This window comes from Trametes versicolor, assembly GCF_000271585.1.
Source record: "Trametes versicolor FP-101664 SS1 unplaced genomic scaffold TRAVEscaffold_1, whole genome shotgun sequence".
Taxonomy (NCBI): Eukaryota; Fungi; Basidiomycota; class Agaricomycetes; order Polyporales; family Polyporaceae; genus Trametes; species Trametes versicolor.
Window position 1 is genome coordinate 469,243 of NW_007360321.1, and position 25,060 is coordinate 494,302.

The following is a 25,060-nucleotide window of genomic DNA, read 5'->3' on the forward strand; positions in this document are numbered from 1 at the left end:
CGGAGACGGCGAGCGTATCAAGTCCGTCTGCATGCATGAAGCTCACCGTTGGGTACGCAGGCAAGGAAGCCGCAGAGAGTTTTACTCGGATAGCTGAGCTCGAGGTACAATTTGTGGTGTAGAGCCCACGCTGAGGGTGGTCTACGACCATAGGCAGGCATCAAAGGTAGTTTCAATGGAAATATGCTGCATGCATAGACCGAAGCTGCATAGATTACTTCGTCGTGTGGGCATGGACATGGGTGCGTAAATGCGATGCGAGTGGAAAGCGAGGAGTACAGATGGACGGTCACACAATACATCTACGCAGTCTTGGCCTTCTTGCCCCGCGTCTTCTTCGGGGGCGCAGCCTTCTTTTCCTTCTTCGCAACCAGAAGGGCAGACACGCGCGCAATGGCAGCCTGAAACGTAGGTAGGTTAGTAAATGCGTCGACCGATAGAATGAAAACACAAGGAATACGAAGAGAATAAGTATGCGAAAAATTGATAAGTATAGAAAAGATGTAAGTGCCAAAGTGTCGGGCAAACCGCGTTGAGAGTCGAACGGTACCCGATAGCGACATGGCTCGTATCCAGGGGAGGTTTGATCGACCTCCGTCCAGACCAGGTGATCTTGCACGCATGTCCACACCCAACTTTCATAACGCCTTTCGGCAGTCCAGCAGGCTCTAGTAGGTGCATCTCCAATGGAGAAAGATACAGAAACACGACACAGCAGAATAAAGAGAGCGAAAGGAAAAAGGAAGGCGTGAAAACATTACTCACAGCGCGGAGGTCCGGGCGGTAGCCGCGCTTGGCGAGCTTCGCAGTCACACCAGCCGCGCGGCGGGGACCTGACCGGGGGCGGATGGAGATGGTGGAGACAGCGGGATGGACGGCAAGAGGAGACGCGCTCTTCTTGCGGTACGCAAGCTGGACACCAGTCTCGGTCTCCTTGACCGTGATGGTCTGCAAACAGAAGAGCATACTTAGCATCCAATCACGGTGTATCGCTGGAAGACAAACACACCTTCTCGTTAGCGAGACCGGAGTACTTCCATGAGTGGATGTTGGTGAGGTTACCCTGCGACGCGTGTACGTGTCAATTTCCACGTCCTCCAAACAACAAGTCGACCTCGGCTCACCGGCTCCTTGGAGAAGATGGGGCCCTCCTCCACCCGCTTAACGGTGAAGGAGTTGTACTTCTGCAGGCCCAAGGATCATCATGTCAGACACGAGCATAGCCTAGGACGTGTCTGAGGGTTACGAACGCGGAGGAGGAGCCACTGGAGATCGGAGGACATCTTGAGGACGGGTGCGGCCTTACTTTTGCGGTGGGGGCGGGAACGTCGGCGGTGGTGGCTGAGAGGTACTGTGTAGTAACAAACACGAACAAACATCACTTACAGGCGCGCCTTGACCCTAACCACAGGGTCTTCCCTTGGGCGCTCGTTTCCAAAGTGCCACAGAAGCGCCCAGCACTCCGTCCACAGCCTGGGGTGAACTCACGAGTAACTCGACTCAACGAGAAGGGGATCTCCAATAGTGACCATGCGTCGAGACGGTTGAGTAGATGTAGTAGAACCATTAGTCATTACGTGAATATAACCAATATGACCAGTATACAAAATAGGAGCCGATCCCCGGGAGAACTACCACCGCAACAGAACTACCAGAAGCGATTTGAGTCAGGACGTAGATCCTTCGCCATTCGCATCATGACGATGTTTGAGGTGAGACTTGAGAACTGCGAACACGCGAGCAATGTACGTTAGTACTTGCCCGCGATCTCAGAAACACGAAAGCACTCACCCCATTGCCAATGAGCACTTGCGCGCGCTGCCCAATCAGCATGTCGACGGACTGTGCGATATACTGCTGCTCCTTGTTGAGCACGAGCTCGCGGCTGCTCGCGATGTGGTCCCATCCGCCCGTTGCCTTCAGCGCAGCCTTGAGGTCCGCAACCCATGGCTTCTTCCCGTTCGTCATGATGTAAATATCCTTGAGACCTTGACCCGCGGGCGTCGCGCGCACCTCCGACACGCGCTGGACGATCTGCTGGATGACCGGGAAGCAGTGGCGCAGGTAGATCTGTTTGCCCTCTTCGGTGGGCTCGCCCCAGCCTGCCTGCTCGGGCTGCGCAAAGTGGTCGGGGAGCTCGGGAAACTGGTTGAAGCCGTTGTACTGGGACGACCACTTCGCGAAGTGCAGACAGTGGCCCTCGAAGTCGCCGCGCCGGATGTGGAGCGCGAGCAGGCCGGGTATCACATCGTAGGGGTATGCGTCTGTAGAGAACAGATTGGAGAGCCAGGAGACATGGGTGAAGAGGCGGCGGTTCAGCGTGTATGCGTCTTCGATGAGTTGTGACCACCTGAACTCGGTCAGGATGGGCGATGTTTTCAGAGAGGGCCAGATACCAAGCACGCGCTGGCTTCCGAATATCCTATAGGCAGTTGGTCGTGTCAAATCCTAGAGCATTACCCAGTGTATGACATACCAGATGCTGAATATTTGGGCAGAGAGCTCGTTGATTTCTACGCAGCGTGGCAGGGTCTTAAGCTTGTCGACCCAGGCGTCCAATACCTTTCCAGCATGCTGTTCGGACTCGTATGCGTTCGTGACCTCCTCGCTCATGATTACATGCCGCTCGCTGGGAGGGCACACTTCATCGAAGTACTCCTTGGTAACCGCTCGTGGTGCGGGGTCTCCAGGGGCAAACGCTCCTCCGGCTGCAGGCCCTGTAAAGCAAGGGATAATTAATACACAAGGGACCGACGAGGGGCGTGTACCACATCGTGTTCTCGACCAAGAACACGTATGCGGAGGTGATGACATACCTCGTATGAGGGCGGCAAGCGGCACACGAGAGGGAATGAGGTGTCCGTTAAAGTCGGAATAGTCTGACCCGTCCTTGTTCCACGTATAGTTGTTGAAGACAAGCCTAAGTCACCAAGATACATTTCAAGACCGACATTGACACCTCTGAGGCTGAGACTTACGAGCGTCCGGACTCGTACGCGAGGTGTGCGTTCAGCAAATGCTCTTGCATAGCATTACCCCACCCGGAAGCTGTCCGCCAGCATCAAACGCCGCACATGATGACAGCGCGTAGATAGACGCACCATGTACATGATTCGCCATCCAAATGTACTGCCCATGACGTCCTTCAGGTGGTGGCAAGTCCGGGTTGTGCTGAGGCAGCTTCAACTCCCACTCGTGGTACTTCTCGTACAGCGGTGGCTTCCCATCGTCCGCCTCGCTCTTGACGACCGCGACGAACGCGTCCAGGCCGAAGAATAGGCGTATTGCGAAGAGACCAGCGAAAGCGAAGACGACCACCCGGAGGATGCGCTTGGTGTGGAACCGTGCCCACCACTGACGGGGACCTTGGCGCTCGCGCCCAGTGAGTGGGAGGTCGTAGGTCGATGATCGCCTGGTCTTGGGCATTGATCGAGACAGTGAGCGAAGCATGGCGACCGCTGAGCTGGACGGGGGGCGGCGGTTGTCAGTCGTCGCGGTCACAGCTGCAGAGGTCAGGGAAGAGGCCTGGTGGTCGACTCGGGAGTCGGCTGGAAGCATGGCATATATTCTCCTGCCCGAAGATGACCCGAAGCGGTAGTCATCCCCACATAGCGAGATCCAGATCTGATGGCCACCGCAGTAGCATCCTGCCCTCGACTATATATCGACCTCAAAATCAAACGACACCCTCGCAAGCAGGGTCTTGAAGACAGGCACAACGCACATAGGTGCGATGCTGTTACACCAACTTCTCACTCGGAACCTGAAGATGCTCGCTCAGGCTGATGAGCAGACAGGCTTCGATTGGAGGGCGGCCTGGCAGCGCGTCGCACTACGTGCACGAAGTATACTGCGGAGTACTGCGCATTTATATCATTATAACAGAACGCCGACGTGTGGAACGAGTAACAGAATACATGAATGTCGACGAGCCTTCGAATGCCAACACCGCAGCCCATACTACTCTTCGCCATTCACCTTCGACTTCTTCCGTGGACGGTCCGCTGAGTCTTCGTCGACTCCTTCACCATCCTCCTTATCCACGCTGACATCCTTCGCTGCAGCTGCTGTGTCGGCTGCGACGGACTCTGCTGCGACAGGGCCCCCGTCTCGCTCCCCAGAGTCGTCCGCATCAAGCTTGCGCTTGTTCGCCGATGTACTGTCGCCGTTCTGAGGTTTCTTGCTCGACTCGCCGTCCTCCTGCGCGTCCGCAGTGCCACTCTTGCCTGTGCCACCATTCTCTACTACGTCAACCTCCGGATCTTCCTCCGCCCCCTTGGCTTGTCCCTCTTTGTCCAACGTTTTCAAGGGATCCTGAGGATAACACGGTGTCAACATGACAGTCGTATCACACGGTCACTCAAACTTACATGACCCCAGTTCTTGAGGCTGCGAGGGCGTTAGTGCTTGTCATCATGCACTCAGCAAACGGACTGACCTGATGGTGCTCTTCGCGTTCTCGAGCTCCTCGCGCGTCTTGATATCCTTCAAGTGATCTTCCTGCGCCAAGTGTCGCTTAATGTAACTACCGGCAGGTCAGTCTTCACTCCCACTTCCAGCAAGTGTATCCTGGACACGCACCTGGCTACCTTGCGCATGTGCGCGATATCATCCTGCATGGCCACAAGTCAGTTCTGCACTTCACGATACATGCCAATCGCAAAGTGTCGAATTGCTCACCTCGTCATACTTCTCCGGGTCCTTGTCCGGATTCTTGCGCAAAATCTCGATAATCTTGTGTCCGCTCTCGATGCCGACCCCGGTGCCCGCCTTGGTGCTCTTTGGGTCCTCGAGCCACTTCTCGAGCTCCTCAACAGTCATGTTGACGTCCTCATGGAACTCCGCGATGACCTCTTCACGCGATTTGACCATGGCGGGCTTCAGTCTGCGGAATGAGGGCGGACGAGAACGGACGGCCGTGGGGAGAGGACGCGCGTACTTGGGGATTTGGCCGCGCCAGACGTGATTTTATATGATCTTTGTGGCTCGCTGATGAAACCGCGGTCTGCTCTTTTAGCTTACGGGCTGTCAAGTACGCTGAGGACTGCAGAGGAATTACTGCTTCCATGCAGCGCCGGGCGCCAGGTTTGACAGCAATTCAGGTGCGTGCGCATATATTCACCGCCGCCCGCGGCGATTGGGGACGTCGTTCCCGAGCCACTAAATGTAAGGGTACTGACACTCTCGGGCCTGTAGCAGGGCCTGTGCTCGTTTCGGATAAATAGATGAGGGCATTGATACATTAGGAGTGACAACAACAAAAATGGTGGCAGCGGCGATGTGGGCGATGCTCTAGGGAGGCATGAGATACAGTTAGGGACTAGTGCGGGGTGCTTTGCGGCATCAGGAGCTGTCTCGCCGTCGCAGGGCGGACTGAGAGGCGTCAGGCTATGACGGCAACCTCCTCAGCGCCCTGAGGAATTGCGGAGACAGCTTGTTCTCTTCTATTTTGCAGTTGCCGTTAATGGTATGTTGATGCACACGACTACCACGAGCACTTACGCGATAGCATCTACTTCGGCGAGAGTCTCAATCGGGGGCGAAATGACAGAGGCGTCAGGCTGAGAAGGAGGTGCGTCTGCAACTCGCGTTCCATCTGGTGCAATTTTGCAAGCCCTATGAGCCATATAAATCAGTTGACGGCGAGAGATCAGAATGGGCTTTCGACGCGTACGTAACAATTTGCTCCCAATAGCTGGTGGGCTCGAACTCGTACTCGAAGTCACCGCCGAAGTCTGCGTCGAGCTGTTCCTTCGAAACAAGCTCCGAAAGGTCAGGATTGAACCGCATCTACAAGTCCGGGGTGAGTCGCCAATATACATAAGGTCAAAGAAGTATACTGACTTTGTCCCGTGTTATAGGGTCCAGGAACGGAGTGATACCCTTGAAGAAAAAGTTCAGAAGAAATGGAAGGTTGATAATAAGGCCTCTGCCAAGGGTCTCGACGTAGTGGTTTTGCAGGATATTCAGTACCTGTTCCGGGCATCATCCGAACGAGGTGAGCGGAAGAAACTAAGACTTGAGTGGAACTCATGTACTGACTTTGCGTCCAATGGAAACAGAAGGGCTAGTCCTGAGAGTGGTACTCTTATAATCTATAATAATCGTCACAGACTCTTGACCTGGTGGCATGAGGTCCTTTGCCCGTTCCCTGCCGACGAGATGCTGTGAGATCCCGAAGCACTGAACGACAGTAAACAAGGCTCACAAACACCACACTAAATGCCGGAGTTGTCGGGGGCTCGTCTCGGTGTTCTCCCGGCCAGGGCGCATGTATATGATCGGCCGGCCATCAATATCGAAACCGTTGAGGATGCTGTCGATCCCAGGACCACCGTCGGTGGCGTGACCTTGCGGAAGTAGAAGGTGCTCACATCTTTCCAGTTTCGCTCTCGATGCGTACCTGGCAAAAATCGGGCGCAATTGACGTCACGACTGACGACCACGACTAGCGGATAAACAGGATACGCACCTCGTCAGGAGCAATCAAATCGGGCTTGAAATCGCGTCGCCATTCCATGGTGTCCTTCAGCCGCCGCTTCGCGTCCTCCAGATTCCATTTTGCCGCGCGCATGTAGCGCACCATGGTGTCCGGCTTGTCCAGCCATCGCAGCTCCCATGGGCGATAGGAGTCCGACTCTGGCAGTAGCGCGGTTTCCGCATACTGGGTAGAAGACGCGGGTTTAGCCGACCACGAGCCGCGCTGGGGGCTGGGGTACGCACCTCTCGCAAAGCCTGTATCTGCGCCTTCTGATCGTCGTTGTACGAGTGCTCAGGCACGATGGTGCCCTGGGGAGGTGTCGTTAGCACCTGGTGGGTTTTCGCCATAGTTTATGTGGTTGCAGACGAACCGCCTCGACGACGAAGTCATTCGATTTCCCTTGGATTTCTCATCCTACCCGACGCGCGCCTAATATCGGAGACGCTGTGTTCGGTCCGGCGCCGACGAGCGACGAGCAACGAGCGCTTCATTTTTCTCCTTCGTCCTCGCCGCCACCAACACCCTCACCCGCCATGCATCTTATGTACACGATTGACGAGAACGGGAGCAGGGTGTACACCCTCAAGGTAAGCGGGAAATATCCGACGCAAGATAAATGTTCTGACAGACCTGCAGAAAATCACAGAGACGGGCAAGATCACCAAGTCTGCGCACCCAGGTTCGCTCATCCAACACTCGCTCCTCTACCCAACCGTCTCACCCCCACCCAGCACGATTCTCCCCGGATGACAAGTTCTCACGTCACCGAGTGACCATCAAAAAGCGCTATGGCATCCTGCCCACGCAACTGCCTAGCAAGCCTCTTTGAAGGCTCCGCAGCTGGCATATCACACACCCCTGCGACGTACGTCGCACCCCCTCGACGACATGCCTAGCCTCGTAGGAGGTCGAACGCTCTGCACAGCTCCGAGATAGTGAAGGAGACGTACGGGAGATTACATGACATCCGACGGTCCCACGTGTATGTTTCTCGCCCTTGCTGTGTTGTACCGCATATTGGCCCATGGGCCTTCTATCGGACCGCCCCGGCGTACAAACCAAGCCTCGACGCGGCTGGTATGATACCGATTGTTCTTCTGTCCGATTCTTGAGGGGCGCCGGCCGTTTCGATAGGGCGAAGTCTGGCGAAGCGCGGAGTAGCTCTTGTGGCATTCTCAGGCTTTTCACTGTGTCAGCATGCTCTCCCACTGTGTCCGAACAAACCCATCCTCGCAAGACATGGGCAGCCCGGCCATACCACCCGCTTCCGCAGCGCTATGGTAATTATAGTACTGACCGATGGGATTTTGTCGGAGCACATGCTGCACACTTGATCAGCTTTATATTCTGAAAAATAATGTCTCAGTGTGCGACTGTGCACAACGCAGGCCTGCGGCGAGGTGGTTGGAAACCTCGAGGCGTGGGTAGGCTAGTAACTGTGTGCATCATATTACTCCACCATATAAAGCGTGTTAGTGACGGAGTTAATTCTTGTGTGAAGGAGTAAGAAAGTGGTTGTATGCCGAGTTAGCCGTGGTAACAAAGCGCGGTAAATAGCTATCGATGGTGGCGATACCTTGACAGGACCCACCACCCACGCGCTCACCTCCCCCCTTCATCGCCGTCCTTGACGACGTCGAGCCCTCCTCCTCCCTCCCTGCTCACCGTGCATGCGGTGAACATCACTCTCTTTTGCCCGCCATGGACCACAGAGGTCAGCGTCCGCCACGCTCAACACGCCCGCCCTCGACCCAGCCGATGCAGGCTCCGACACAGTCTCCTCCGTCATACCCATCCTCCCCGTCGTACCCTGCCTACCCTTCGTATCCTGACCAGCCTGCCTCGACTTACCGCCCGGGGTATCCACAAGATCATCCGAGGGGCATCTCGTTCCAGAATCAGGAAGCCGGCGACAGAAACGAACGTCTCGACCAGAATCGCCAACGACTCTATTCGGCTTACCAGAGCACCTCGCCTCCTCCAGTGGATGTAGAAGGAGGTTTTGGCGCAGATGGCAGGGTGGGCAGGAAAAAGAGCCTGGTGAGGCCCGACAGAGAGAAGATCGACCCGGGCCACAGGCAGTGGCATTACCGCAACCACACCGCACAAATGGTTAACGATGGTGGCGACGCCATCCCCTCCAGTGCGTAGTCTTGAGTTTCTTGTGTAGATCCCCGCCGAACCCCCCTCTCAATCCCCGCTCTCCCGATTAGCGACCGGCAATGCGCCCACGAGAGGGCAGCTGCGCCGCGGCAAGTCTCTCCTTGGCCGAGAAGAGGATGTGCACGAGTCTGGTCTTGCGCTATTCAAGCGGGGTACCCTGAGGCGAAAGAAGTCGACAGCGTCTACTCCAACGCTCGAGATGGGGAAATCGAGGGGTTGCCTCGACAATATTGGTCCGGGCCCCAAGGACGCGTGGTACATCTACTGCTGGGTTCTAACATGGTGGATTCCCGGGCTTGTTCTCAGCACATTCGGTAAATCGCTGTTCCTTGGCACTCGTGGAATGTGTTAGCTTAACGTGTCACAGGTATCCGTACACCCGAGCAACAGCGTGCATGGAGAGAGAAGATTGGCCTGCTATTCATCATATTCTGCCTCATGGCTATCGTCGGTTTTATCACCTTCGGCTTCACGGAGGTCGTTTGTGGCACCCAGCCTAATCGTTTCCAAACCGGCACTATCGACACGGCCTCCGTGATCATTCATGGGTACGACTACGACTTTAGCAAGTTCGACCATCCCGCTGTCGGACAGTTCAGCGGCAAGTCAAATCCCCTGTTCGAGGGTGATTGGAATGCCGCGGGCGCGGACATCTCGTTCATGTTCCAGAACGTGAACCAGAACTGCCGCACGCTCATTACGAAGGCGGCCAATTCGACCATCAGCGGGTCCAATGGCGACTTGGACTGGTACTTTCCGTGCAACGTCTACAACCAGTTCGGGACGTCCGGCGTCAACCTCACGAACTACGGGTCGTCGACGACGTGCCACACAGCGTCCTCCGCGCGCACCCAGCTCGCCAGTATACGACCTCAGGGCCAAGTATACTACACATGGGACAACATACACAACTCGAGCCGCAACTTGGCTGTCTTCGAATCGTAAGTATCACGCTGTCTCTCACGGTATGGTGCTAATTGGTGCTGCATAGATCTGTCATCGACCTCAATCTCCTGCAGTGGTTGGACAAGTCACAGGTCGACTACCCGGCGCTGTTTGACGAGCTCAAGAAGCCGAACGGCACGTTCAACGGCAAGGACCTGAGCATGTACTTCTCTCGCACCAACCAGCAAACCCTCGCGAAGTGCTTGCAGGATGTCGCCACCGTCGGCTTCGTCGACACGAAGAGCATCGGATGTGTCGCCTCCCAGGTCGTTCTGTACGTCTCGCTGGTCTTCATTATCGGTGTCGTCGGCATTCGTTTCGTCATGGCCGTCCTCTTCGCGTGGTTCTTCTCGTGGAAGCTGGGTAACTTCAAGAAGGAGACGTACGAGGAGCGTATGGCGCGTGCGGCCGAGATCGAGAACTGGACGGAAGACATATACCGTCCCGCCCCCAGCCAGTACCGCCCGAACGTGCAGAAGAACGGTCTTCCCAAGTCCAACAAGCGCCACACCTTCCTCCCGAACACCTCCCGCTTCACACCATCGGAGAGCGTGATGAAAGGCGTCGGAGGGAGAACGCCCACGTCGTACGGCATGCTGGAGCCTATACCCTACAAACGCTCCGGCACCTCGAGCATCTACGGGTCCAGCGGCAAGAGCATTAAACCCTCCCCGCCCGATACCCCTGCCTACCGCCAGTCTCGTAGCTCGACTTCGCTAGTCGCGGACTCGCAACGCATGTTCGCCGACAACCCCTGCCCCTTCCCGCTCGACCCTAATGTCATCCCCCAACCCGCGCCCGACTACGAGCCGTACGGCTACCCCCTTGTGCACACGGTCTGCCTCGTCACTGCGTACTCCGAGTCTGTGGAGGGTCTCCGCACCACCCTCGATTCCCTCGCTACTACGGATTATCCGAACAGCCACAAGCTAATCCTGATCATCGCCGACGGCATGGTCAAGGGTGCCGGCAATACGCTTACGACCCCCGAGATCTGTCTCACCATGATGAAGGAGTTCGTCATCGACCCGAGCGACGTCGAGGCGCACTCCTATGTCGCGATTGCGGACGGTCATAAGCGACACAACATGGCGAAGGTCTACGCCGGTTTCTACCACTACGACAACGCGACGGTCGAGCGGTCCAAGCAGCAGCGCGTGCCCATTGTCCTCGTGGCGAAGGTCGGCAACCCGCTCGAGGCCAACGACGCGAAGCCGGGCAACCGTGGCAAGCGCGACAGTCAGATCGTGCTCATGTCGTTCATGCAAAAGGTCATGTTTGACGAGCGCATGACGACGTTCGAGTACGAGTTCTTCAACTCCATCTGGCGCGTGACGGGCATCAGTCCGGATCGCTACGAACTCGTGCTGTGCGTGGACGCCGACACGAAGGTCTTCCCGGACTCGCTGAGCCGTATGGTATCGTGCATGGTCAACGACTACGAGATCATGGGCCTCTGCGGCGAGACGAAGATCGCGAACAAGGCAGAGACGTGGGTCACGATGATCCAAGGTCAGTCTAGAAGTCTATGTTCCGAGGATCATAGTCACTCAGTTGTTTCACAGTGTTCGAGTACTACATCTCACACCACTTGAACAAGGCTTTCGAGTCCATGTTCGGAGGTGTCACTTGTTTGCCTGGTTGTTTCAGCATGTACCGCATCAAAGCGCCCAAGGGCGACTCCGGCTACTGGGTCCCTGTCCTCGCCAACCCGGACGTCGTGGAGCATTACTCAGAGAACGTCGTCGACACGCTGCACAAGAAGAACCTGTTGCTCCTTGGCGAGGATCGATACCTTACGACGCTGATGCTGAAGACGTTCCCCAAGCGCAAGAACGTCTTCTGTCCCCAGGCTGTGTGCAAGACCGTCGTTCCGGATACGTTCGGGGTGCTTCTCTCCCAGCGTCGTCGGTGGATCAACTCGACGATTCACAACTTGGCTGAGCTGCTTCTCGTTCGAGACCTGTGCGGTACATTCTGCTTCTCCATGCAGTTCGTCGTTGGCATGGAGCTTGCCGGAACCTTGGTGCTCCCCGCCGCCATCTCGTTCACCATCTACCTCATCGTCTCTTCCATCATCCCCGGCGGCCCTGACACCACCATCCCGCTCATCCTTCTCGCCATCGTCCTCGGTCTTCCGGGTCTACTGATCGTCATCACATCCCGGAAGGTCGCATACGTCGGATGGATGCTGGTGTATCTCCTCTCGCTCCCTATTTGGAACGGTATCCTGCCTTCGTATTCATTCTGGCACTTCGACGACTTCTCGTGGGGTCAGACACGACAGGTAGCAGGCGAGAAGAAAGACAACCACGGAGACAAGGAAGGAGAGTTCGACTCATCTCATATCGTGATGAAGCGCTGGGCCGAATTCGAGCGCGAACGTCGCTGGAAGAGTGGCACGCAGTCCCGGGATTCTGCCGCATATGATCTGAGGGGCAACTCACCGAAGAGGTATGTGTGCAGGATGTTGACAGGCTAACATTGACTGATAATATACTTTCTAGGGATAACACCAAGCGATACTCGTTGGTCTCTGAGTACCAAACTCCCCAGCCTCCACAGTTCGACCAGAGCACCTACGAGTCGTCGTATAACGGCCCTCAGCGACAACGACTCGACAGCAATCAGGTTGTCGTGCTGCCTGCGCCTCTGTCCGTTAACCGCAACGCTGCTCCCACACCGTCAGTATCCACAGTTGCCCTCTCACGGTCCAGCGAGGATGGTTACAACTCAGACATCGGATCTCAACAACGCCTTGTCAGTCCGCAGGAGTCTTACAACGACGAGTACGACAGCCGCTACCAGGCGCCGAACAACTTCGAGGCGCGGGTGTCCCGCAGCGGCGGCGTTCTGCGGCAGAACACCGGGGCGAACCAGTTTCCCGGCGAGACGCAGAATCCGTACGCGTACTCCCCGCAGATGGCAGGATACGCCGACCAACAAGTACCGTTCACCTCCGACCCTGAAGAGCTCCCGCCGCCGTTGCCCGACGCCAACCAGCGTGTCCGCGGTATCAGCTTGTCAGACAACGGCCCCGTTTCCAGCCCAGGTGGTGTCCGCCGGGTGTCAAGACAGCAAGGCAGACGACCGACGTCACAGGCGCCTCCGGCACAGAATTCGAACAGGTATTCGCGATCCTACAACTTGCCGCCAGGCGCCGCACCTCCGCAAGGGTATGCCCAGTAGGACCCGCCGCAACGCTTGAAGACCGAACTGTGTATGACTCCCTCATGACCCTCGATGTACACGACGGACCTCAGTCAGGCAGACAGTAGCTACATTCTTTTAATCGGACCTGCGCCATTTTTCCTATCATCCTTACCCCCTATTTCTTGTAGTCCCACGAACACACTCTTCCCCGTCCTCTGGTTCGTAGGCGTTCGCTGCCATGACCTCTCATGACCTGATTGAACCTTATCGCCCCCGGTTTCGTCTCGTCTCGTCTATCGCCTGTAGTCCGCACACCTAGGTTACATGCGAATGCACTCAATTTCATACAGAACACTGGAAACCACTAATCAGCTACAGCATACCGCCATCCTTTCGTTCTCCTTTCCCGTATCTTTTCACGTCGACGTCATCGATCACAGGTGAGTGTTATTCCACAAAGACCTGACCATGAAGTCCGCCGGGTCCGGGTCCACCACCGTCGAAAGTTCAGGGTTGGGGATGAATTGCACTATGGTAAAAATTGAGCATCCTTCTTACTAGGCGGTCTCCTCATCAGTGCTTACCTGTGCGATCGATGCCCGGAACAAGGAAGAAGCCGTTGGACGGCAAGCCGGTCTCGCTGTCTGCGAAGAAGCCCACCGTGCCGGCAGGGTGGTCGAGCCAGGTGAATGGCGCGACGCCTCCTTGAGCCGAGAGCGTAAAGGTGAGGTTTGCCCCAGTCGTCACGTTGATCTTCGGGTCAACGAGGTTTGCTGTAGCCAGAGACACGGGAGTGAACTGTCGAGAAGTCATCAGTTCCAACCATCGCGAGTGCAAAATCGTCTACGTCTACTCACGTATTGTTCGTGCGTGACAGTCCGGTTTTCCACCTGCGCGGTAATGTTGAGGTACAGCCAAACGTCTGTCGCGTTGTGGTTAGTCGGGACAATGTTGTCGAGCTCCTGGATGGCCAGGATGAGCGTATTGTTCAGGCTCGGGACCGTGAACGGCAGTGTCGACGAGTCGATAAAGTTCCCGCTCCAGTCATACCACGTCAGCGCCGCCGCGCCCTGCACGTCTTCCCAGCGGTCGGACGTCACCACAATCTCCAGGGTTGCGTTGTCGGGCGTCCAGAACGGGTAGATGACGACCGGGCGGAAGATGTCTGCCATGCCATACTGGAGCACCTTCCAGCGCCCGGAGTGCTCGATGGAGGACCAGCTCGCGCCCTGCCAGATGTCGTTAAGCTGCCAGACGAGCGCGCCGAGGTTGTTCTCGCCCTCGCCGGCCCCGCGCCGGTAGAACGCGATCTCGGACACCATGTTGAGCGACTGGAAGACCTGCGTGCTCCAGCACCACTGCGCGAACGTCTGGTTCGTGTCGGTCGTGTTCGGGGTCGGCAGCCAGAGCTCGACGGCGGTCGTCATCTGGGCCTGGCCTTGGGGCGCATTCGGGTTGGGGAAGGCGAGGCTGCCGGCGGGTGGGTGGTGGTCGCGGGAGGCGACGACGGTGGAGTTAAATGAGAAGTCGTCGGGGGACTCGAGAACCTCTTCCCAGCTATAGAATGAAGGCTGCGAGTGGAACCTGCAGGGAAGTTAGTACAATATCTCATCGTTCGCCTATGTGATCGTTCCGCTTACCCAAACTCGTTCATAAACCTGGCACCAGGATCAGCAAGCGAATCTGGAATGAGGGAGTACAGCGTTCCTTACCTAGACCGGGGATAGGTGCTGTAGTTGAACGCCTGCGAAGCGTCATAGTTGTAACGCTCTGGATAGTACTTGTTAGAATGTGTGTCAGCCTGTTGCTCAGATATACGTACCGCCGTTGCCGTAAATAGATCCTTCCGTTTTGTTGGCATACCTGATCTCGTACGGATCGAGACTCAGTACACCACTAGTCGTCGAGCAGTCCGTATATGCGACCTAGTGCATTGTCAGGTTGATCCGCCTAGCGAATGGATTATGTTACATACCGACGACTCCTCGTCCGTAACGATGTCATGTATGAACTCGCCGAACAGTGTTTGGAACTGCACCACACCGCATCAGCTTCTGACTAGAAAGACACCATCCGCACCAAATCACGCACCTCGTCCAAGTAATGCGTGCCATTGGCCAGCGTCTGGTTCACAGTGATCACGATCCCCTCGATCTCGTTCCCGCCCGCCCACTGCGCGTTGCTCGGGTGGCGGTTGATGCGCCGCACATTCTGGCGCACCTCGGGCGCGACGGACGCGAGCAGCCAGTCGTTGATCGGGTACAGCGCGTCGGAGAAGATGAGCTCGGACCACGCGAAGATGCCCAGCTCGTCGCACGCCGCGTAGAAGTCGTACCCGCCCGTGAGCTCGTCCGACGGCTGGTAGATCCCGCCGCCCCACACGCGCAGCTGTTCCAGAGCGCCCCGTCAGTCCCATTCGCATCTACCAGACAGGGGCAAGAGGGGAGGGGGGCGTACCATGTTTTGCCCGCTCTTGACAGCGCTCTCGAGCACCCAGCGAACTTGCGCGGAGGTCATGCGCGCGTAGAACGGGTCGAACGGGATGATGTTCGTGCCGAGTGTGTAGAACGCGCGCCCGTTCACCTCGAAGTGCCACTGGTCGCCCGGCGTGATACCGCGCGCTGCTGCATCTGCTGCATCGTACGGGGTCTGTACGAGCTGTACCGTTCGGAACCCGCTGCGCGTCGTGAAGCTCACGGAGGAGCCGGGCGAGGAAGAGTTAGATAATGCGAGCGCGATAGTGAAGTTGTACAGCTGTGGTGTACCGAGGTTGTGCGGGAACCAGCGCGCGGGGACGCCGTCGGGAATCGTGAACGCCGCGGAAAGGAAGGTTGTGGCGTTGGTGGAGACGGGTATAGGGTCGACGGAGAGAGGGCCTGAGGTCACGTTGAGCTCAGGGATCGTGATCGTCAGCGTAGGGTGGTCAGAGCCGACGACGGAGCGCACGCCGAGCGTGACGTTGACGAGCCAGGCTGCGGTCTGGTTGGGGGTGCTTATCGATGTCTGGCCGACCTTGGAGATCTCGAGCGAGGTCTCTTCGACGAGCACGCTGCCTCCGGATGCGAGAAGCGGGTGCGACGCTGGGTCCGCCCTGGAGCCATCGGTACTAACGTCAGCTATGTGGGGGCGATCGGGGGTAAGGGTAACGAGATATGCGGGTTTGAAGATTCCGCTCGGGACAAATGCGGGGCCCTAAGGAAATGGTGTTTCAGGGCGGATGGACAAGAGCTGAACGACTGCAGCATACCCAATCCCAACCAAAGTCAGACTGGGTCTTCCGTATGAATTGCCGGATCCCGGCGTATTCAAACTATATCAGGCCAGCAGCGTAAGCCTTCTCAAAACCTAACTAGCACAAGCAAGTACTACTCACGTCGCCTGTTGGAGATATCTCAGCGTCGGGACGCGCGGTAACGTTGAGCCCATACAAGTACGCCGACTCGAGCGCGACGGTGACGTTCGTATCGTTATTCACCGGGGCCACGACGAAGTCCGTCACGTCGTAAACGTACTGCTGGAACTGGTTGCTGACCCAAGCGACCGGGTGCCCCGCGACAGTCTACACATATTCTTTCAGTACGGAGCCATATATCCGCACACCTACGCACGATGTTTGCAATGGTGTCGATACCGAAGAAGACCAGGAGCGCTCTCGCGTCGGCGCTCATGTTTTGGGTTAGCGGGGTCAGATCGGCCGTATATGTCCAGTTATCGTTTATGATCCATCTTTGCGAGAAGTCTATGCCACAGCACCACATTTGATTAGACTCTGATCCACATATATGAAGCCAGTGCATACCATTTATGCCTAACAGCGGCTCGGTGATAATTCCCGCGTCAAAGAGATCGAGGTGCGCCTGAGATGGTACCTTCGCGGGCACGACGATCGACCCATTCGTGTTCTTCAGCGTCCACGACAGGCCAGAGAGGCTCTGCACGTCCGCCGCAGCGAGCGCGGGCCACAGCGCGGCCACGAGTATGCTGAAGGCGAGCATTGCGCGTATCCCAGATGCAACGATGCTGAGCAATGCGCGAGCCGTTATATATGGCGGCGGGGGCGGATGGGCCGTGCGGGGGCGCGGCGAGCGAAGCGACGTCGTCGCCGAGACGCATGACCTGAACGTGCCCCCATGATCTTGGGCATCGAGGTGGAGGGATGGTGGGGGTGACGTACACTGCTATAGAGGGTGGCCCGGCGCGGGCTGGAGTTTGCTGATTGGAAAGTGCGGCTTCGGTGTTGGAGAAGCAGGGGTATGGCGCCCGCGATGTTGCCTCAATCGCTCCAGACCCATATGTTCCTCACTGCGCTATCGCTGTGGACTCTGCTGAGCGACAACGTCTACGGTCACCCAGTCTGTTCCTTTGGTATGCAAGCTGATCTGTGCACGGAGGCTATGAGTGGGCAGTGCGATCTGCGGAACGGGTGCGCACCTACATATTCGAGATTTTCTGGGATCTGCGGATGCGATATACATAGACTATATGCGCGTCATCTGACCCCGGTCGCTTTACAAGGGGTTTATAGGCCAGCTTGTACGGACGCCCGCTGTCTATACGCCTGTATCATGGTAACATGTTGTTACAGGTGGTGGTGATGGTACGCTGAAGAAAGACATGGGCCGGAAGCGGCCAAGGTCGAGGCCCATCAGGCGATACTCGGGAGCAGTCGCGGGACTGTACGCATATTCAATCCCAAATACGCCCATGCGGTTCACAGGTGTGCACTCTGTTGCATCTGTACAAGCATGGTCTGTTCCTCGGAGGATCGCCATGCATCTCATCTAGCTATGGTCTACTTCGGGTGAGCCGCCATAGTATATGCTTCACGGTGGAAACGAACTCACCGCGTACAACTAGTACTCGGAATGCACAGCGACTTGAACGCCTGTGAACATCCCCATCGTGCATGCACGTTGAGGTATGTGGCGGTATGGCGATACACGAAGCTCACAAGGTGCGGAGGTGTTCCTCTCAATGGTACATTCATTAATCAAACTGCATAGTACACACGCTCGTCGATAAGGATACTGTGTCAATGGCTACACCGGGCACGTTTATGCCGCAAGGCCAGTGATGAGGTTCTACAACATCACGCCTATCAGCATACCGTCACAATCGAACACGAGCAAGCGGTTAACGCACCTGGAGCGCGGGGGGCGCAGCGCCGACAGTCTCGCCAACCTTGGCGCCGCTCTTGAACGCCATGAACGTGGGCATCTGTCCGCGGGCATCAGCAACTCTATCGCGGCACTGCGCACGCTGCGATGGCCACTCACCGCGCGCACGCCGACCTCCTGCGCGATGTCCTGCGCCTCGTCGACGTCGACCTTGAAGAACGCGACCTTGTCGCCAAACTGCTCGGAGAACTTTTCGAAGATGGGCGAGATGATCTTGCACGGGCCGCACCAGGTCGCCCAGAAGTCAATGACGACCGGCTTGTCGCCGTTGATCTATATATCGCGCGAAGGTCAGTCCTCCGCTTCGAATATGCACGTCCGCGGGGTGAACGCACCGCGCTCTTGAACTCCTCGAGGTTGTTAAGGACTGCGACGGTCATGGTGGATGTGTGCGGGGTAGGGGAGGTGTGTGGACGGACTGGGGACGGACGGGCAGCCTTATATCGCGCTCCTCCCGAGCAATCGCGTAGATCTGTGTCATAGCGCACGTGACCCGGCCTGACAAAGATCGAAGAAGCGCCCGTGTAATCGTCGAGGCTGAGTTGGTTCACTCTTCCTCCTCCCCGCGAGTATACCGGCCTCGATTGTATGCATGGCTGTGAGAGTTGTCAGCCATGAACTGATGCGCGAGATCATTCCTTCCCACCAGGCAGCGCCCATGTCGACATATCGGCGTGCTCTTAGAGGCCTAGGTCCGCCCGCCGCAGCCAGCGTAGTCCGCCCCGGTGAGCTGTTGTGGACAAAGTGCCGTCAAGTGCGGGTTTGAGTTGCACGGAAGGACAGGACAGCGTTACGGGTGGCAAGACATGTGGACGCCGCCAGCCTCACGAGGTCCGGAGAATACTCAAGCAAGGTTGGCGTTGTCGCGCATGTGGGTGTCGCCGGAAGCTTGGCCACACGAAGCTTCAATTGACATCGTTGATACAACCTCCATTTGCGGCGAAGGGTGCGAAACTGCAGGGAATGTTGGTCAAAGTCGGTAATGAGCTTCAAAGCTCGTCGTGGTATGTACGTTGCGGTGATACGGCTTACCAAGCCTGCATTGCATTACATTGCTCGCCGGAGACGTCGGCCTAATATGCTACTTCCACCGAGACTTACCACCTTCACAACCATCTCTTTAGACCCCTGGAGTATACAGACCCTCCACATTCCTTTCGTGCTTCGCCACGCACTCCGCTCGCTAAAAACAGCATCCGTAGCGTGATCTTTATGGCCCAGCGTCGAGGTGTTGGATATATTACAGCTATTGATACAGATGCACGGTAACGTCCTACTCATACAATCGACAACAAGAAACTTCGCAAGTATTGGCCAAGCGTAAATCACATCGCCAGGCTCTTGCCTGCGGGTTGGCTGATCCTCGCGCCTGCGGTCTTGGGATTCCCCTTGAACTCCCTCGTAGGCCGGTTGTGCTCCGCCTTACGGTAGAGGCTCTCCTGGATCCGGCGCTCGTGTTCGTCGCCGCCGTTGCCCTGCTTCTTCTTGGGCACTTCCTCTTCGTCCTTGTGCAGTTGTTGCTGCTCTCCCGGGGGAGCGGGACGAGGGTAGTCGACTGGAGTGTCCGAGCCCGCGGTGTGCGTTTCACTGCGAAGCGCTCGTTCGTGAATCTATGCCTCGCAATATACATTGCAAAAGCACATACACGGGAGCAGCAACAGGCTTGGGCGGTCTGGCGGTTACCGAGAGCCTTCGTCCGCCGACCTTAACTGTAGTGCGTGATAGATGCTCAGGAGCGCGTCTATATGCGTGTGCGACCACATATACTCACTGGCCGGGGCGTGCTGTGCGAGTGTGTCTGCCATGGCGGGTGTGTGTGGTTGATAGTGAGGATGACGACGGTCGTGGGCGACTTCTATGGCGTCTGACGGGTATATATGCTGTGGGAGGAGCCGAGACAGCTGACCAGGCCGCTCCAGCGCACGGGCCAGGTGCCGTGGACGAACCTAAACACCTTCCCACTTCGGACCTCCGCCGATCGGCGGGTTGCAAGCGCCCATGCTTTGTCCGGTGACGGCGGCAGTCTGCAGTCGACGTTCATCACCTTACAGTTACTCGACCAAACAAATCAGCTTCCAGCCCCATACGATGAAACTACCCAGAGAAATCTTGCTTCTAGTACTGGGTCTTTGCACAGTCGGCCCACTCCGTACTGTGCTGGCCAACACCGAAATCGTCAACTTTGAGGCCTCATTAGGCCCCGACATTCCCCATCTGAAGGCAACAGACTGGTATGTAATCAGTTCGCATTCTCTGGGAAATATGCACGTGTATTGATTTGAATGTACAGGCCAGTACTGAGCCCCACGAATACTCAAGCACTTTTACGAGTGCTGCCCGCGCCGCTCGATACGTCGATCGTCACCGTCTGCGAGCCTCTCTCAGCGGACGCTCTGGGAAGCTGCCCACATGAAGCTTGGGTAGCAATCGACACGGACGAGAGTTCCTGGTCCCAGTACTCGAAATTCACGCTGAGGATCTCCTGGCCCGCGTCGGTAGGTCGGGTACACAGTCCATTCCCGGCTGAAACTCAGACATTTCTCCAGTATCCCGCAGGGTTCTTCATCGACCTGTACTCGCCAGAAGATCTACCGAGCACGTCTCCGAAGACGCGGACCCGCCACACCCTTACTCGCCGAAAGTACGCCAGGATCCGTCTCGTTAGCGAAGGCGTCTTCACGCCCTCGCCTGCGAACGAAGGTCGCACCGTCGAGCCTGTTCCGTTCATCGTCGCCGTCGAACCGCTAATACTCGGGTTGGTCCCCGAGTCTCTATTGCCGACCTTGCTGCTCTTGCTTGCACTTGTGGTCGTCGCAGGCTCTTTGGTACTGCCCCGTATTCTTAAGCATCTAGTCGCGGTCGCTGCCCAAGTGCGCGTTGAGTCTGCGACAGCTGCGGAGAAACGAAGGCAATGATTCCGCGTCGGTACGTCCTTGGTTTCGATGCTATGCGAATATTGATAGGATTACCTAGATGTGTTCACGCCAGACTTAGATTCTGTATACCATACCGTTACTCGCCCACTTAGCGCAGAATCACTCATTCGCATTCCTCATTACACTGAGCATATTTTTGTGAGAACATGACATGTTCATTCTCATTGTGCATTACGAATGTTTGTACAAGCCAACAGCGCGCCTACGCCCAAGTCAGCGACGCAGCCTTGTTCAAGTCAAGCCCGAGCTGCTTCACGACAAGCCGCTGCAGTCCCTCATCGAACTCCCAGTTCGACAGCGTCTTCCCGTTCAACTTCACCGCGCTCGGCTTCTTGCTCCCCACGCCCAGCACCGTCACCGTGTCCAGCTTCTGCGCGACCGCAAAGTTCCCGTGCGCCGCGAGATGCAGAGACCCGGTGCGCGCGGTGAACGTGAGCGTCGAGCTGGGGATGGGCGGCACGCTCTCGCCATCGTCGACGTACGCAGTCCCGAACGCGTACCCATCTGCGGCCTGCGACACAAGCAGCGAGTATGGGTACGCGCGCGTCTCGGTCGTGGTGTACCCAGGCTGCGCGTGCAGGAGGATTGCAGACCCGTCACGGACGTGCACATTGATGTGCCCTAGCGGCGCGTCGAGCGTCGTCTGCACGCCCGATGTCGCATTCACGACCTCGTGCGTGTACCAGTCGCGCCAGATGACGCGGCCGTGGCCCGGGAAGAACCCTGTGAGAATCGTTCAGTCTCGTTGTGGGGGATTCAGGTAGAGGGGAAAGACGTACCGTCGACGGAGCTCACGTTCGGGGTGAGCACGGGCGTGACGAGGATGTCCCTGCCGACGAGGAACTGCTGGTCGACGCCGAACAGCTCAGGCTCGTCGGGGAACTCGAAGAACAGCGCGCGAACGGTCGGCGTCCCGTGCAAGGACGAGTTCGCGAACAGCGTGTACTGCACACTTCACAGTCAGAACAACAATACACGCATCTTAGGGGCGCACGCGACGTACCCAGTACGGGAGCAGGCCATAGCGGACCGCAATCGCGGTGCGGCTCGCGGCCGCGACGCTGTCCCACCGGTACGGCTCCTGCGAGATCGCGCCCATGACGTTGTGGTTGCGGTAGAACGGCATGAACGCGCTGAGCTGCATCCAACGATTGCACAGCTCCTCGTCCGTGTTGTCGTTGAACCCGCACGTGTCCGCGCCGACCATCGGCACCTGGAAGAGCTGGAACTGGAGCGCGCCCTGGATGTTGTAGTGCATGTACGCCCACTTGCTGAAGTTGTCGCCCAGCCAGTGGCCCGTCCACTTGCCCGAGGAGGGGAACGTCGAGCGCGAGATGAGGAAGGGCCGCTTCGTCGGCGCGATGGAGAGCAGCGCGAGGTGCGTCGCTTTTTCTTCCATGAGGCCCCACATGTTGTGCACGTCGAGCTCGACGAAACCGCCCGCGTTCGTAGCGTTTGTTGCGACCGTCTTCGTGGAGAGCGGGCCGTCGCCTAGTGACAAACTTCAGTCGCATATCAAGCCCCAGAGGACTACAAACACACCATTGTGGATGGCGTAGGGCGGGTCGTTGAGATCAACGTCCTGCTGGTCGCCGGCGCCTAGGCCGCCTAGACCGCGCCTGGCAAGATCGTTGGTCGTGTTGCTGAAAGTGAGCGTCCCATTGATGGTCATGTTTCCACTCGGCCCCCACACGGTCGCATCGTACCTAACCACATCCAGTCAGCCCTCACGTCCCGTACCCATGTGCATACAACTCACCCTTCAGGGAACTCTGTGACAAGGTTACCGGGCTTCCCGGGCAGGAGGAACGGCGTAGACGTGTTGGTGTGATCGATGCCCGTGCCGCACGACCCGAGGCAGAACGAGGACGGCTCGTTCATGTCGAGCCAGATGCCCGAAAACTCGACACCGAGCTCGGTCCAGTTCTTCAGCGCCTCCGTCCAGACCGCGGTGCTGTGCTCGGAGAACCAGTCGGGGAAGACCTACCATAGCATGTGAGATACGGAACGAGCGACGAGCGGCCTAGGACGACTTACAGTGAATCCGGGCCAGACTTGGCCAATGTATTCTGAGCCGTCCGGATTTTTGATCCACGCACCGCTGATGACGGTATGAGCCTCGTGTGCAGTGTTGACAGTCAGATATTTGGCATCGAGCCAGACTCACAGCTCAGCGCCCTTGGTGTAGGGGTCATACTGCGAAAGACGGTCAGCACCAGTTCTACTATGAGAGATAGAACGGATACTCACAACGTCGGTATCGTTGACCAGAACAGCGACAGCAGCGTCGACGATCGGGATGTAGTGTTGGTTGTTTGCAGCCTACAAATTCCCCAAGCACGATCAGCACTCGCCCGTCTATCTGGTTCGGACAGATCGTGATGATACGCACCAGTTCCTGGATGAAGTCGCGAACTTCGTTGCTCGGGAAGCTGACCGGGTCCGTCGTGAAGTCGCGGAACGCATGGTACAAGTCAATGTCGTTCCACATCGTCTCGAGCGGGATGCCCGCGGCGCGCATCGCCGAGACCTGCGCGCGCGTCTCCGTCAGGTTCGTGTACCCCCAGCGGCACAGGTGGAAGCCGAAGCCCCAGTACGGCTGCCACGTCGGGAGCCCGACGAGCGCGCCGTACTGCTCGACGACCTTCTGCGGGCTCGGGCCGGAGAAGAAGTAGAAGTCGAGCGTGCCGCCGATCGCGCGGTATTGCACGAGCGAGACGGGCGAACCGGGCGGCGTGAGCAGGAGCGTGTCGGAGCCGGCGGCGCTGTGTGTTTGTGCGGTCAGCCTGTGAGGTTGAAGGAGACAAGAGGTATGCGTACCTAAAGTGGAAGACGCCGTGCGACTGAGAACGCTTCGTGGTCTCGTTAAAGCGATGCTCGAGGTAAATCGAGTGCGACCCATAGCTGACAAGTTCATTAGACGATATCTTACAGCATGTCTATGCTGTAAGCACTCACACATTCTCGTCTAAGGGATCCGCGATGTCGCGCGCCCACATCGTCTGGATGGTGCCAGGACCGTTGGTGCCGACATCGCGCCGGAAGCCGCTGCTCGCAACAACCTCGCCCAAGCCATAGACGTTCGCTCCGAGCGGGAGAGCGGAGGTGAGCTGCAGATACTGGTCCTCGAACACGAGCGGGAAGCCATCGAGCGCGGTGCTGTTGTCGTCCGCGATGACGGGCGCAATGGGCGTGGGCGGCAGAGAAGACGCGCGGGTGTCGAAGAGCGGCTGCGCGTGGGGCTCGGAGCGGCGCGAGATCCAGAACGCGAAGGGCGAGGACTCGTAGTTGAAGACGAGGTCGGAGTTCTGTTTGAGAGAGGCGTCGCCGGTCCCGTTCGCAAGTGCGATGACGGATGTTGGGATCGTGAATTGGGACTTTTCAGTGTCGTAGATGTTGACGTGAAGGCTGCGCGATCCCCGCGTGAGAAACTCTCATGGATAGGGAACGTCTCGCAGAGGTACGCACCGTGTCTCGGTATCGTAGGTCACTTCCAACGTGAGATTGGCAACGTCGTGGCCGAACGCGTTGCAGGCAGGGCCGGCGAGGTTGAGCTTCGCCGTCAATCCCGTTTTTGTCTGATGCAGAGCCGAAAGGGTGTATCCTGCCAAATTTAAGTTGATCAGAAACTACTGCACATGCCACAACAGTTGCAAGTGATAAGAGCATTCGTTTATGCCAGCGGCGGCCACACATGGTCGATCGCGTCATACTCTCACAAGGAGTTTGAACGGACGATCGTGATATCACGGGCAGAATCATCTCCAGGTGTTCCCCACGGGGGCGTGCCTCCGACCCCATACGACCCCACGTTCGCAAAATGAAGACCACATACCTGGGCAAGATGAAACATTGCGCGAGGGAGCATCCTCAGCGAGTACGCTGGCTCCAAACGAGCGTGCCAGCGACGGCGGCTGTCGCGCCGACGTAGCACGCCCCAGGAAGAGGACGCTGGCCAGGAGGGTGGCAAGCATGGTGAACTCGAGCGAGCAGCGGAGCAGGAGACGCGAAACACCCCCTTTCCCGGTGCGCTCTTTATACGCAGCCCCGTCGAGCATCATCTGCGACCTGTTGGGCGATGCAGAAAGAGACATGCAGCGGCCTCGGCTCAGACGTCGACAGGCGCGCCGTCCGAATCAGAAGCACGCAGGGTCAGGCGTGCAGGCTCCCCACTCCGCCGTCTGCTGGGAACACTCGAAGCGTAT

General features: G+C 57.4%; 11 protein-coding genes across 11 annotated transcripts; 3 read left to right on the forward strand and 8 right to left on the reverse strand.

Moving 5' to 3' along the window:
* Positions 1 to 302: 302 nt before the first annotated feature.
* Positions 303 to 1,283, reverse strand: TRAVEDRAFT_32741 (ribosomal protein L28e; the record flags this gene model as incomplete). Its single annotated transcript, XM_008033742.1, has 5 exons — positions 303 to 401; positions 766 to 948; positions 1,010 to 1,063; positions 1,125 to 1,184; positions 1,251 to 1,283. The coding sequence occupies 5 exons, from the start codon at positions 1,281 to 1,283 to the stop codon at positions 303 to 305; spliced, it is 429 nt and encodes a 142-aa protein (XP_008031933.1).
* Positions 1,284 to 1,648: 365 nt separating this feature from the next.
* On the reverse strand, positions 1,649 to 3,028 carry TRAVEDRAFT_108831 (uncharacterized protein; the record flags this gene model as incomplete). The annotated part of the gene is made up of 5 exons (XM_008034374.1): positions 1,649 to 1,726; positions 1,792 to 2,422; positions 2,477 to 2,717; positions 2,817 to 2,920; positions 2,979 to 3,028. The coding sequence occupies 5 exons, from the start codon at positions 3,026 to 3,028 to the stop codon at positions 1,649 to 1,651; spliced, it is 1,104 nt and encodes a 367-aa protein (XP_008032565.1).
* Positions 3,029 to 4,413: 1,385 nt separating this feature from the next.
* Positions 4,414 to 4,872, reverse strand: TRAVEDRAFT_112057 (uncharacterized protein; the record flags this gene model as incomplete). The annotated part of the gene is made up of 3 exons (XM_008034375.1): positions 4,414 to 4,525; positions 4,582 to 4,613; positions 4,681 to 4,872. The coding sequence occupies 3 exons, from the start codon at positions 4,870 to 4,872 to the stop codon at positions 4,414 to 4,416; spliced, it is 336 nt and encodes a 111-aa protein (XP_008032566.1).
* A 626-nt stretch (positions 4,873 to 5,498) lies between these two features.
* TRAVEDRAFT_109731 (CRAL/TRIO domain-containing protein) lies at positions 5,499 to 6,828 on the reverse strand (the record flags this gene model as incomplete). The annotated part of the gene is made up of 8 exons (XM_008034376.1): positions 5,499 to 5,616; positions 5,675 to 5,790; positions 5,845 to 5,973; positions 6,043 to 6,151; positions 6,209 to 6,316; positions 6,375 to 6,403; positions 6,473 to 6,664; positions 6,724 to 6,828. The coding sequence occupies 8 exons, from the start codon at positions 6,826 to 6,828 to the stop codon at positions 5,499 to 5,501; spliced, it is 906 nt and encodes a 301-aa protein (XP_008032567.1).
* A 186-nt stretch (positions 6,829 to 7,014) lies between these two features.
* On the forward strand, positions 7,015 to 7,572 carry TRAVEDRAFT_138118 (Nop10p-domain-containing protein; the record flags this gene model as incomplete). The annotated part of the gene is made up of 3 exons (XM_008034377.1): positions 7,015 to 7,068; positions 7,118 to 7,160; positions 7,213 to 7,572. The coding sequence occupies 3 exons, from the start codon at positions 7,015 to 7,017 to the stop codon at positions 7,308 to 7,310; spliced, it is 195 nt and encodes a 64-aa protein (XP_008032568.1). The 3' UTR covers positions 7,311 to 7,572.
* A 579-nt stretch (positions 7,573 to 8,151) lies between these two features.
* On the forward strand, positions 8,152 to 13,095 carry TRAVEDRAFT_157590 (glycosyltransferase family 2 protein). The gene is made up of 6 exons (XM_008034378.1): positions 8,152 to 8,624; positions 8,695 to 8,958; positions 9,012 to 9,585; positions 9,636 to 11,101; positions 11,155 to 12,043; positions 12,097 to 13,095. Exons 1-6 carry the CDS (start codon positions 8,183 to 8,185, stop codon positions 12,776 to 12,778), a joined length of 4,317 nt encoding a protein of 1,438 aa, XP_008032569.1. The 5' UTR covers positions 8,152 to 8,182; the 3' UTR covers positions 12,779 to 13,095.
* Positions 13,096 to 13,176: 81 nt separating this feature from the next.
* Positions 13,177 to 16,737, reverse strand: TRAVEDRAFT_61724 (glycoside hydrolase; the record flags this gene model as incomplete). The annotated part of the gene is made up of 13 exons (XM_008034250.1): positions 13,177 to 13,271; positions 13,327 to 13,540; positions 13,600 to 14,326; positions 14,383 to 14,400; positions 14,455 to 14,512; positions 14,565 to 14,667; positions 14,718 to 14,774; positions 14,834 to 15,130; positions 15,200 to 15,934; positions 15,990 to 16,052; positions 16,116 to 16,301; positions 16,351 to 16,481; positions 16,542 to 16,737. 13 exons carry the CDS (start codon positions 16,735 to 16,737, stop codon positions 13,177 to 13,179), a joined length of 2,880 nt encoding a protein of 959 aa, XP_008032441.1.
* A 1,059-nt stretch (positions 16,738 to 17,796) lies between these two features.
* Positions 17,797 to 18,299, reverse strand: TRAVEDRAFT_32746 (thioredoxin; the record flags this gene model as incomplete). Its single annotated transcript, XM_008033743.1, has 4 exons — positions 17,797 to 17,823; positions 17,885 to 17,959; positions 18,019 to 18,192; positions 18,255 to 18,299. The coding sequence occupies 4 exons, from the start codon at positions 18,297 to 18,299 to the stop codon at positions 17,797 to 17,799; spliced, it is 321 nt and encodes a 106-aa protein (XP_008031934.1).
* Positions 18,300 to 19,133: 834 nt separating this feature from the next.
* On the reverse strand, positions 19,134 to 19,748 carry TRAVEDRAFT_157597 (uncharacterized protein). The gene is made up of 3 exons (XM_008034379.1): positions 19,691 to 19,748; positions 19,565 to 19,628; positions 19,134 to 19,506 (listed from the first exon to the last, which is right to left on the reverse strand). Exons 1-3 carry the CDS (start codon positions 19,722 to 19,724, stop codon positions 19,245 to 19,247), a joined length of 360 nt encoding a protein of 119 aa, XP_008032570.1. The 5' UTR covers positions 19,725 to 19,748; the 3' UTR covers positions 19,134 to 19,244.
* Positions 19,749 to 20,007: 259 nt separating this feature from the next.
* TRAVEDRAFT_16119 (uncharacterized protein) lies at positions 20,008 to 20,834 on the forward strand (the record flags this gene model as incomplete). Its single annotated transcript, XM_008033526.1, has 3 exons — positions 20,008 to 20,150; positions 20,210 to 20,414; positions 20,466 to 20,834. 3 exons carry the CDS (start codon positions 20,008 to 20,010, stop codon positions 20,832 to 20,834), a joined length of 717 nt encoding a protein of 238 aa, XP_008031717.1.
* A 223-nt stretch (positions 20,835 to 21,057) lies between these two features.
* On the reverse strand, positions 21,058 to 24,829 carry TRAVEDRAFT_110860 (uncharacterized protein; the record flags this gene model as incomplete). The annotated part of the gene is made up of 13 exons (XM_008034380.1): positions 21,058 to 21,578; positions 21,635 to 21,800; positions 21,859 to 22,346; positions 22,398 to 22,561; positions 22,615 to 22,838; positions 22,893 to 22,956; positions 23,023 to 23,051; positions 23,106 to 23,177; positions 23,248 to 23,620; positions 23,676 to 23,759; positions 23,814 to 24,263; positions 24,324 to 24,459; positions 24,691 to 24,829. The coding sequence occupies 13 exons, from the start codon at positions 24,827 to 24,829 to the stop codon at positions 21,058 to 21,060; spliced, it is 2,910 nt and encodes a 969-aa protein (XP_008032571.1).
* Positions 24,830 to 25,060: the final 231 nt, after the last annotated feature.

Excerpts from the sequence above, each read along its gene's own strand:
- TRAVEDRAFT_157590 (XM_008034378.1), top strand. The coding sequence starts at position 8,183 with ATGGACCACAGAGGTCAGCGTCCGCCACGCTCAACACGCCCGCCCTCG. Across the intron at positions 8,625-8,694 it reads TGGCGACGCCATCCCCTCCA|CGACCGGCAATGCGCCCACG; the intron begins GTGCGTAGTCTT and ends TCTCCCGATTAG. Across the intron at positions 11,102-11,154 it reads GTGGGTCACGATGATCCAAG|TGTTCGAGTACTACATCTCA; the intron begins GTCAGTCTAGAA and ends GTTGTTTCACAG.
- TRAVEDRAFT_157597 (XM_008034379.1), bottom strand. The coding sequence starts at position 19,724 with ATGGCAGACACACTCGCACAGCACGCCCCGGCCA. Across the intron at positions 19,629-19,690 it reads CGCACAGCACGCCCCGGCCA|TTAAGGTCGGCGGACGAAGG; the intron begins GTGAGTATATGT and ends CACGCACTACAG. Across the intron at positions 19,507-19,564 it reads AAGCCTGTTGCTGCTCCCGT|TGAAACGCACACCGCGGGCT; the intron begins GTATGTGCTTTT and ends AGCGCTTCGCAG.